The sequence below is a fragment of the Archocentrus centrarchus genome, chromosome 20 (genome assembly GCF_007364275.1).
Source record: "Archocentrus centrarchus isolate MPI-CPG fArcCen1 chromosome 20, fArcCen1, whole genome shotgun sequence".
Taxonomy (NCBI): Eukaryota; Metazoa; Chordata; class Actinopteri; order Cichliformes; family Cichlidae; genus Archocentrus; species Archocentrus centrarchus.
In genome coordinates this window covers 24830010-24842031 of record NC_044365.1, presented here as the reverse complement: position 1 = coordinate 24842031, position 12022 = coordinate 24830010, and the positions used below count along the sequence as shown (strand labels likewise).

The window sequence follows — 12022 nt, the reverse complement described above, 5'->3', positions numbered from 1 at the left end:
GGTGCAGCGTCCGCATCACTGCAGAAGCAGCCCCGATCTGCCTGTCGATCTCCCGTTCCCTTCTCCCATCACTCGTGAACAAGACCCTGAGATACTTAAACTCCTCCACTTGAGGCAAGAACTCGTTCCTGAGCCGGAGATGGCACTCCACCCTTTTCCGGCTGAGGACCATGGCCTCAGACTTAGAGGTGCTGATTCTCATGCCAGCCGCTTCACACACGGCTGCGAACCGTTCCACTGCGAGCTGGAGGCCCCCTATATATACATATATATATATATATATGTATATATAGTATATTCAGTAATTACTTTCAGCTGCTCATTCATTCACAAGAGATTGCCACAGCAGGTAGTTCTACATATTTGATTTGGGAGATTTTTATTCATTTTTTTTTTTTTTTTTTACACTGGACAACTTTCCCAATGCAACCCCCAAAAGATCTGAGTCTCCTCCAGTGACTGGACCACAGATCCTTCACTCATTAAGCAAATGTGTAAACCACTACAATACAGAGGCACTGTGACTGTGTACAATCATCTGAAAAAGAAGGTTTTCATAGGACCCTGCAGTCCCATGAAAATTTAAGTTTTCAGCCATTCGGTTAGAGATTTCCTGCTGTACTTGGGATCTTTTTCCTGTTGCATGACTCAATTTTGGCCAAGCCTTAGCTGTTGGACAGATGGGCTCACATAATACTTTGGTATAGAGAGGACTTCATGGTCAGCTCAATGACTTTAAGGTGCCAAGGTCCTGTGGCTGCAACACAAGTCCAAATCACCACCCCTCCACTACTGTGTTTGACAGTTAGCATGATGTATTCGTGCTGATATGCTGTGTTTGGTTTTCACAAAATGTCGCACTGTGCATTATAGCCAAATATCTCCACTTTGGTCTTGTCTGTCCACAGGCCATTGTACCAGAAGGCTTGTGGTTTGTTCAGATACAACTTCACAAACCTAAGCCGTGTTGCCATACTTTTTCTCCTGGCAACCTTTCCAAACAAGCCATACTTGGTCAGTCTTTTTTGTTTTTTTGTTTGTTTAATTGCATGGTCATGAACTTTAACATTTATTATGCTAATTGAGGCCTGTAGAGTCTGAAATGTAGCTCTTGGGTTTTTTGCACTCTCAGCATTACATAGTCTGACCTTGCAGTGCATTTACTGGGACGTCTACTCGTGGGAAGATTGCGACATTGTGTTAACATAATGCTCCAGACCTGCAAACTGACAAAACTTCTGCTTTTATAGAGGTTCTCACACTCGCTGATCTTCATTGAACTCCTAGTGACCCCCACAATTCAATCATCATCACTGGAACCTTAAATACCAGTTCTGGGCAAAGACTTTTTTTTCTGAAGATTCATTTTTGCAAGAATAACTTCCATAAAAATGACCTTCCTTAGACATATACTGTAACAGAACACACATTTCTGAATTTACTGAAGTTCTGCGGTAAGCTGTGATGTTTCCAAGAAACACTCCACATTTGTTATGAATTTAATACTTAGACCACACAGAAGTGATCTCACCAATGTCAGTGGAGTGATTTTGATGGCTAACATGTCCCAGACTGAGAAAAACTACAGCAACAGTGTTTTGTGCAACAACCCATTTCATAGACTTCCCTTATAATTAAGCACATTTGCTTTCAATAATTGTGTAATAATTTGTGATACACATACTTTAAAATTACATTTGGTTACACAAAAAAATTTACATCTGGGAGATGAACATATTTAATATAATATGACTCAGTGGGAGAAGCAGACATGATAGTTGGAGCGACTAGCTGGGCTGAATCTGTCATATATCATTCCTCATTGTAATTTTTTCCAAGGGATAGCTTGACTTTTATGTGATTTACAATATAAAAAGGCATTTGAAGTCAAGCTGTAGCTCAATATTCACACAGCAATAAAACATTTTTTTATTTGCATATAACTCAGATCAAACATGCCAGTCATCACAAAATATAACTGTATTAAGTTGAATGAAGTAATCATAATATTTTTTAATTATTAATAATAATTGTGTATTTGCAGCCTCTGCGATTCCCATTGTTAGAAATTGCAATACCTCATATACAGTAGTGACAGGTTCATGAGCTTTGGCTCATGATTTTCTATTAGCTGAACTGTTTGGTGTAATCACTCAACCAATTTTCAATAATGTTTAAAGATGCTAGAATTTATTTTAAGGACCATTTGCCATATGTGTGGTAAACATATCCTGTTAGGATTGTGATAAATCTGTGAAGACCAGTATAGACTAGAAAACATCTCCTCTCATTACTTTGTTGCTCTGCACTGAGAATTAAATGGAACGCAGTTTGCTCTGTGTTAGAGGGACTACAGTTGTCTCCCAGCAGTATACAGTCACTGGAATTTCTGGTATCTGTGTTTTAAAACCAGCGTGATAAACAAATGGCTGAAGCAACATCTGTGCAAACGGAGCCTAAGAAAACACCACACACCCACAGGGGGTGGAAGTGCAGATGTAAAATATAAAATGGGGGATGGTTGTTTTTTTTGTTTTTTTTTACATACTTTTACACTGATATAACAAATAATGAATCTGGGACTGGAAACAGTCTAAACTGTTTCCAGTCCATGCCCATGAAAAACTTAAATGTATTAGGCCATTCCAGCCACGTGATCATGCCTCCCAGTGTACGTGGTCCTAGCTTGCATTATAAATTCTGCTATTATGTGTTAAATAGTTTAGGGAGCACCTTTGCACTGTCAACTTGGGTCCTGTAGGCTGTGGTAGACTACTGCCTCTATGGATATGGTGCTTAGGGCCTGTTTTTGTGCGGTCATGATCAGAGCCTCTGTGCTATCCTTTAAGTTGGCCTTTTCTAACCACTGTTAGATTTCTTTGATGTCAGACAGTTCCTCAGTCTGTTGATGGTACATCCCATGCAGGGGCTTGGTCGTCCATGATAGTTCCTCTTCCTGTCCCTCACCACCGTCTGTCTTCAGCTGCCTGAGGCATACGTGGAGCAGCTCATCCTGGGGGCGGGGCATCTTCCTGATGCATTCACAGATGCTCAGTGTTTTATCCTGGATTGTGGCTCTGACACTCAATAATCCCTGCCCTCCTGCCTTTCGTTGCTCATAGAGCCTCACGGTGCTGGACTTAAGGTGGAGACCTCCGTGCAAAGTGAGGAGTTTGACATCAGTGGCCTCTGTTCCTTCTATAGCCTCTTACATTTATTTCTATAGATAGCTTATTATTCTAGCTGGGTATCCGATGACCATTAGAGTATATGTATTGATGGTTTGGATCATATTTTTCAATGTTCAGCTGGCTTCTCAGCACCTGTCTTACCTTCTGGAGGTATTTGGCTGTGGTTGACCTTTGTACATCTTTGTCATGGTTCCCGTTGGCCTGTGGGATAACAGGTCCTGTATATCTGTTATTCCTCCTTCTGGCAGCTCCACCCCTTCAGTCTGGATTACCATACCTTTCTTTGCAACCATTCAGCCACACTTACCCAGTCGGAATAACATCCCAATGTCCTCCTGGTGAGGTGGATTTGTTTCAGCTCTGGGTTGGTCTGCTCTTGTGCTATTATTCCCTTGAAGCTGAAAGTATACCCTTGATGGATCTTTGGATGCTCCTAACACCACTGGGCGCATTTGGACTTTACCATCTTTGGAACAATAGGTCAGGGGATGGTAATGTTGCCACTCCACTATCCAAATGTTACATATATTTGTGTAAATATATACTTAGTTTGAATTTTGATGCCAGATTCTAAAAATTTGAGGCAAATGTGTACAAAAAGCATCCCAGAGAAACTTTCAGAAATAAAGATGGGGAGAGGATCACCCCTAAGTGAAGACTTTTTGCAGCATCCACAAATGCATCTTAAATGGAAAAAATAAATAGTTCAATGAGGAGAGGTCATTTGGAGGAACTGAAGATAATTTATTGATTATGGATATATAAAATTAGTTATTTAGTGATTAGACTCTGATAGCCCATTGTAGCAGAACAGAATCCCAGCAGTGATAGGAATTAGTGCAGATGAGCACTGATATCTACAGTACGCAGAGTGGAGACTAACTGGCTCAAAGAAAGCTGGCAGAAAGATGACTGGACTAGAAGCGAAGTTAGCATTGAGTTTGACAGTGTGGGAAAGTGGAAGTGATGTAAGAATAGACCAGCAACCAAACACCCAGGAAAGCAGGCAGATTACAGATTGTCCTTACTGAACTTACGTCTAAGCTTCATAAGTAAGTTTCCTGAAAGACAACTACCTTCTGTGGGCCAGAACCAATTTAAGATGGACTAAAACAAAACATAAAACAGTACTGTGGTTTCACAAATAGAAATTTGGAAGCCCTCTTTGCTTGAGAAGATCAGGACCATCTATCTTAAGCCAATATAAGTGATGGTATGGGGTGAATTAGTGCAGTGTGCATGCTTTGTTAACTTACACATCTGTGAAAGCACCATTATTTCTTGTTGATACATACAAGTTTTTGGCTAACACGTGCTCCCACTTAACATAATTGTCAAAAATGGCCTTCCTAATTACATCAAATACATTTGGACCATTTTAAAATCAAGTCAGAGGCAGAGCCTTCAGCTTTCAGGGCCCTCTTCTGTGGAACCAGCTCCCAGTTTGGATTCACAAATATTACTTTTAAGATTAAGCTTGAAACTTTCCTTTTTGATCAAGTTTATAGTTAGGGCTGGATCAGGTGACCCTGAACCATTCATCCATTAGCTATGCTGCAATAGGCCTAGGCTGCTGGGGGGGTTCCCTTTTTTCACTCTATTTATACACCACTCTGCATTTAATCATTAATTATTATTAATCTCGGGCTCTCTTCCACAGGATATCTTTTGTCCTGTCTCCCTCCCCTCATTCCCAGCTGGTCATGGCAGATGATGCCCCTCCCTGAGCCTGGTTCTGCTGGAGGTTTCTTCCTGTTAAAGGGAGTTTTTCCTTCCCACTGTCACCAAGTGCTGCTCATTTTCCCTGTAATCATTGTGCGGTCTTCAACTTACAATATAAAGCTCCTTGAAATGCCTATTTGTTGTGATTTGGCGCTATATAAATAAAATTGAACTGAATTGAATTAAAATCATGCTATGACAAATGAGGCCATTTATTGTTGAGTACTTGAAATGTTATATGAAATAATAATATGAAAAATATTTTGCTTTTAAAAACATTTAAAAAATAAAACAATTGATTTCTACAAGATTCAAAAAGTTAGTGTTGTTAAAAGAAAAACCACAGCAGTAAACATTCCCCAAGCTCATATTTTTTTAAACATGTTGGCATCAAATTCAAAAATCAAATTTCTAAGTTCTAACAATTTACATATTGTCTTTTTATAATATTCCATTTTTAATCAAAATTTTTTCTAAAATATGAATATTAATAAAATATGACCAAACAACAACCCTTTTTCGTAGTTATGAAGTTGATGATGAAGAAAACTGTCGGAAATAGGACTCAAATCCTAATCTACACTTTACACAAATTGTGAACCTAACCACACACCCAAGCGTCTCCCTATGACCACAGAGATATAGATTTTACGTGTGAGTTAGCTTAAACCAATTGTCAGTAAATGGAATCAAGGCAACAATTACTTTTCCTCCAAACTGCATTTGGAAAAGAAAATTAGTAGGGTATGCACATATTTTTAAAGTGATGATGTGGCAGTGGAAGGGCAGGTTTACTGCAAGGTTGAATCCTCTTTTCCTTAACCCACTTCTGGTGCACATTTTGAGGCCTTGTGGTTCTAACATCGCCCCCTAATGATGACATTCGAATGAAAGACTGGAAAAAAAGAGCTTATTGTATGTAATTTTCAAGGAACACTGCCCCAAAACTCCAGCCTGTCCAGTAGAAATGCAAATTCCTAAGACTGAAACTCACACATACAGTAAGCTGTGGCCTGTTTTCTGAGACAATACACAAAAGACCACCCATGATAAGAGTGAATTAATCCATGTCTACCCCTTTTCCTCTGCGTAGCTAAACTCTGTGACAATAACAAATGCACATGCTGTGCTATTTATAACTATTTGGTCTTAGATTAAATGCAGTGTTACCTTCTAGCACTTCCTTCAAGGAATCCCTCAACCACACCGTGGGATATTGGAAGCCCTGAAGTCCCATAAATGTGACCACAGGAGCCGGGAGATGACGTAATGATGGGTACTCAGGAAGATGAGCTGAAGAAAGAAAAATGAGTTTACTCTTTCCATTGATCTGGACTAGTAATTAAACTTTCAGTGGAGTGATCAAAGCACTGGGCTAAAAATAAAAAAAAAAAAACCCCATTCTTTTACAATCAGAGTGCAGTTGTGGGTTCTCGTGAATGGTTTAAGGGACTAAGTTTCTAGGATATGTGACTCACCAGTGCAATTGCAAAACCATACCACCAAAAGAGGGTTGTGTCAAAAAATAGAGCAGAAAGTAGAACAAAGTCCAAGGACCACTGACAGATATATTTTTGCTAAACTAGTGCACCGGCATAAATGAAAGGGGGAATACAATATTCTTTTCATTTTATGCCCACTATTACTCATGATAGTCACTAATTAATGAACAGTTTCATCTTCACTTTTCTATATTTCTCTCAACTTTAAGTAATTTCTGCTGTTTTATGTTCAATATTGGGCATCTCCTTTGAGGCCTCCCTCCCTAATGAATCCTCTGTTTCTTCTTGCAGTTTGATTAAATTTAAACAGCGCTCATAAACACACTATCGCCACAACACTGCTAAAAAAATAGAAGGTCTGCTGTCGTCAGGAAGCAACAACACTATTTAGTCTTTAACTTATGCAAGTGACAGTGAAGGCTGGACGCTTGTGTGTTTTTATTTTGCACAGAAATAAGCTTAAATTAAAAAGCAGACTTAAGAACACCCCCACCTGCGCTGTAAGAAAGTTTCAGACAGTCTGCACTCCCTTTTAAGTTTGATAAACAGCTGTATTTAACTGCGTTGCCATCCAAACTCTGCTAGTTTCCCCTGATATGCAGGCAGATAGAGTGGGGATAATGAGGTGCAGGTGTGCCTTGTTGCACTGGTGAGCTAATGGCTGTCTATTCAGGCATCACCCCACTCACAGGAGCCCTCTCCCAGTTTCTGTACTTGGCATTTGCCCACGTTTGTGTAATTAAATGCAATTTTCTCACCTACACCATATACCCAATATTTAAACTTGTCAACAGTGGTACTGCCACCACCATGGGCTCTTGACATATCATTACTTCAGTCTGCAAATACAGACTTTGACAGAAATCTCTATAGATGGCCTCCTGTCTCTTGTAGGTCTATGGTACCTCATATCTCCCATTACTGCCTCTGATGGAATATTAATATCTTGTATGACTTCTGGATATTTTGTCAGGGTGTAATAAAATCCAACAAACATTACATTGGCTTTTCCAAATATGTCATGGGTATTTGGATTTGAGCCAGTGAACTGAAGCAATGGTTGTAGCATATCCCCATCACAAGCTGCCAAAATGCAACTTTAGGTTCTGTACCACAAACACTTATTTTCCAGCTGCAGAGAGTTCCCTCACAAACCCACAGGGCAAGAATCCTTGTTATATGTTTGGTGCTGAGCCGTTGAATTGCACATTCTTTAATCCTCCTTTTTGGCTGTGAATATTAGGACTGATACTTCAACAAAAGTGCTAAAGCAAGGGTCTTGTGCTGTTACAACTTCTGTCTGTGTTAGTCTGAGTTTCCAAGTAGAAGGGACCTTTGTTGCTGAGAGTGTTTCTATTTGAGAGACAGCAAGATTTGAAGGGGTAATTTTCTCGTGACACACTAATTTCCACAAACGTGCCTGCCCAGTGCTCACTATAGTGTCGACTGCATGCTTACTTACCAAAAAATAAATAAATAAATAAAGCTGAACTCAAAGTCAAGCATCCAATGCTGAATTTTCTGGCATGGCTTTACATTTTATAGGTTTATCAGAGCCTGACTGGAAAGAAGCAATAAAAGTTCTCAGTCTAAATTTAAAACCATGATCCTGGTGATGTCATTAAGCAAAACAATCTTCTGGCAGTCATTACGACAGCCGTGCAAACTGTTTACCAGGAAGGAAGGATTTGTGCAGGGGGGCAAGTCTGTTACTCTTAATACAGAATGGGAGTCACAAATCAGAGAAAGCATTAGTTTCAGTGTCAGCTAAAACACAGGGAAACAGATATGTGACAGTAAATGAAAGCAAGATTTATCATCTGGTTTCTGTTTTCTGTTTCATTTCTTCTTGTTAGATATGTACAGCAGCTCTAACATCTGCAGCATTAGCTGACTGTTTTATATACTGTCATCAGCTCAGTGATGTCATAGGATTCTCTACTGTGTATCATCACCTGGATGGGGAGCTGCAGGCAATGGAGCCACTTGGCCCTTAGGAGGATGGTCCACTCAGCTGAGAGGACATATGCATCAAATGATGCAGATCTTGAACCAGGAGGATCGCAGGGGGATTCCAGCCACCCGAAGAACACACTGTTGTCAGTGCTGCCATCAGGGAGATGCAGATTCTGTTGTCTGCCAAGACACAAAGCTGCTCAACTACTCAGTTACTCAATTATTCTCTCCTGGACTATGGTTGCACCACGAGTTAGTTATGCTGGCAATTACTCCTTAAAAAAAATGTTGGTTGCAATTCTTTATTTGTGTCTTCTTCTTTATTTGAGTACAGCTGGACTGGTACATAAGCATATTTTAATTGTATAATTGTCTATATGACAAATAAATTTGAACTTATGCTGTAACAATAAAGTGATAGATCAATGAGTAAAAATATAACTGAAACTGTGTGGAATGAGAATGAGAAAAAAAACAAAGAGAAGACATTACTTTTGTTCTTGGATATCTGTAAGGATCCTTGCCACTACTTTGTAATACAGTACAAACTCAAAATTGAGAACATAACTGCTATTAGTTGCTACTTCAGTGGGCAATAACTGAGTATATGTGGCTGGGATTAATATATCACGCTGTTATCGTTCATCTATTACAACTCAAAGGAAAGTTATCCTTACATTTTTCATGTTTTGTTTTTGCTGTGTTTTTTATACATAAACAATGAGACAAACAATGGGTTTCTTGAAAAAAAAGGCAATGAATTCTCAGTCAAAAGAGACTAAAGTCTGGTGAAAAAAAGCGCCAAAAGACCCCCCCCCCCCCCCAAACAGCGGTAAAGCCCACTAGTGAGCTGTTCTTGTATCCATAAAAATCAAAATAAATTCAGTAACTACTGTTAAATTCTATTTAGCGGCATTTTTTCTCTCTCTACAGTGGATAACAGTGTAACCACTTAATGAAATAATTATCATCTAAGCTTCAGCAACAATTTAAAAATAATAACTTTAACAGCTGTTCAGATCAGTCAGTCGGTCACTCTCTCTATATAAGCTTATTATATACTCATATCCGCATAGCCAAATGATAAAAATAAGTCACCAAAAAACGGGGTATTTACCACAAAAGAAAAAAAAATACGAGCAAGACATTAGTGTCTATGCCACTCAGATGTTGTTAATGATCTCAGCTTTGTCACCTCTATTAAAAAAAAAAAGAAAAAAAAGGCTGGCTCCACGCCTGTGTGCATGTAAGAACTTAAGGTACTTGAGCCAGTTTTGGGAAGTTTGTGCATATGACAAGAAGAAATGGTGAATTAAAAAAAAAAAAAAAGTTGCTGAGTAAATTCTGAGAAGGGGCTTGATTCATTTTGCTATTTTATATTACTTTTGTGTGTTTTTGTCGGGTTATTCCACGGCTTCCACTGATGAAATGTTTGAACTGCACTGCAGAAGGGGAGCAGTGTTGGTCAGCCAGATGCTGTGTGCTCAGGGGGAGGGGACCAGAGGAGGGATATTTAACAGTCAGGGGCTGAGGGGTTCAAATACAGCTGTAGTTACTCACACTTTTCGCGTAGGACGTCCCTGTGCCAGGGGTGAATGAATACGGCTATCTTTCCCTCTGCACTGTCTCCTTTCATAGGCTTTACCGGGAACTCATGCTGCAGCTGCAATTAAGCAACCACGCCTATTGCTCTTTAATTTCCCTGAACTGTAGCACTTATACAACAGTTCCCTTGAGTTAAACGAATAGTTACAAGCTCTCGTGCAGATAACATACTATTCGTCGTTTTTTTTTTTTTTTCATCCCCCCCTTATTAATTTTATTATCGCGAGAACCTACAGTGCGACCCTCCTGGGCTGTTCTTGACCACTGCTGCCGGGTTGGGAGTTAATATCCCCGACGGTCACTCAGCTCTCTGACCTGGAGCACGCATTATAGCAGAAATGGAATACCTCAAGTTTTGTTTAGTGTTTTTATGCTTGGTCAAGTTTGTATCTTCTGTCTTCCCCAGTGATGCCCCTCAAGCTCCTGTACCTATTTCTAAAGGTAAGAAACTTTTTTTTTTTAACAACTTCTACTCTCTCCTATTGTTTAGATACAGGCAAATCTGGCTACTATGCTTTGATACAGCTTCTAGTTACATCATATTTTACTGGGTGAGTTGCACATCTTAGAGTTGTGAAGCCAATTGTGCAACTGCGGAGTTGTGTAGGTAATTTTCTAGCTGTAATTTCCAGTTACATGATGTTTCTTTACATGAGACGCAGGTTGCATGCCTGTGGCTCCCTGTGTGGCAAAGTGAATCTGTCTAGCGCGACATATGTTGGAGCGTAAAATTACATGATGTTGCCTGACACAGAAGAAACGTCTGCGGTTTCTCGCAATTCTGTTTTTTATTTGTTTGGCTGCGCTCAGCACTGCGTTTTTATATACATGTCAGGCTTTAAATGTTAGTGTGAGAAATAACTAACCAATTGTTGTGGGCGAGTCTTTGATGATTTCACTATTTTTCTTTTATTCTTCATTTAGACGAAAAAAAAAAATTAAAATAACACTGTTATTGATTTAACCTAGATGCACCAGAAATCCATGAGTAGCCGATTTGATTTTTTTTTTTTAATAGCAAGCAACCAATTATGTGATTGAGATACTTGTAAACCTGTTATAATTTAAGTTTCATGGAGCAGAGCCAAACTCAACCTGCTCCTACAGTTGCTCACATGTTGAGAAAGCCTATATTATAATGTATAGCGCTATGTTTCCCGAAGCAACCTGTGTCACATTTTTATTGACTTTTTTGGGGGGGTGGGGTGCGGGGCGTTTTATTGACTGGAGGGGCTCCTAACACGTTGCTGTCGTTAAACTGCACTAAATTACCCTGACATTATTTCAGTTAAACATGACTTCTTCCATAGTTACATAGCACCTCGTAAAAGCTATAGACAACATATGGAGATGTTGTGGCCACAAAGATTGCGGGCTTGTGTTTTAGTTAAGCCTGGAGATCTGTTCCTTTTCAAATGCTATATCTTGCTGGGAGAATTGACTATCAGGGCACAGCAGCTGCTTTCAGTCTCTGCAGGCTTGTTTTGACATCTGCTCTAGACTAACCCAGGGCCATCCACACAGTAGCCACATTAACTTTATGAGGGCTATAATGTTTTCTTGTGAAAGCCTTCCATCACTAAACTTAGATAATATGTTGGCTAAATTTGAGATAGATGGAAAATGCAAAACTTTAGAAATCCACGAGTATTACATGGAATCTTCAAAACTTTACATATTGGGCCATTTTTAATTTTCTATTTTAAATCACTTCACTATTAAACAAATAAAGATCTAATGATTCAGTAAATGATAATGGTTTATTACTGCCCTTTTTTGAGCATCTGAAGAACATCAGACAGCCATACAGTAATTCTAATTACATGAGGCAATTAAATATTATATGTCAAAGTTTAATATGTAGTTACTCATTTCCGGGTTTGTATTAGTTGATTGGAGAGGATTTGAGAAACATTTATTCTGTTGAATATCAACTTGTTGAGTATTTTGCAAACTGCTGGAGTTTCTTTCCCAGAGAAAGTCTTGGTAGTTGTGTGTTTGCCATGTTGGCCTAAGTATGCTTCATTAGAACAAGGTCATCTCATT

The 12022-nt window shown here is 39.2% G+C and overlaps 1 protein-coding gene across 2 annotated transcripts in view; it reads left to right on the top strand.

Annotated features, from left to right (window-relative positions):
• Positions 1–9975: 9975 nt before the first annotated feature.
• plod2 (procollagen-lysine, 2-oxoglutarate 5-dioxygenase 2) overlaps positions 9976–12022 on the top strand; it is a 37650-nt gene continuing 35603 nt past the window's right edge. The window contains exon 1 of one of the 2 annotated variants that reach the window (XM_030756844.1): positions 9976–10417. In XM_030756844.1, coding sequence (XP_030612704.1) covers positions 10315–10417 — 103 coding nt within the window. In that variant the 5' untranslated portion in view covers positions 9976–10314. The remainder of the gene's footprint in view (positions 10418–12022) is intronic. The other variant, XM_030756845.1, reaches the window with a different exon arrangement.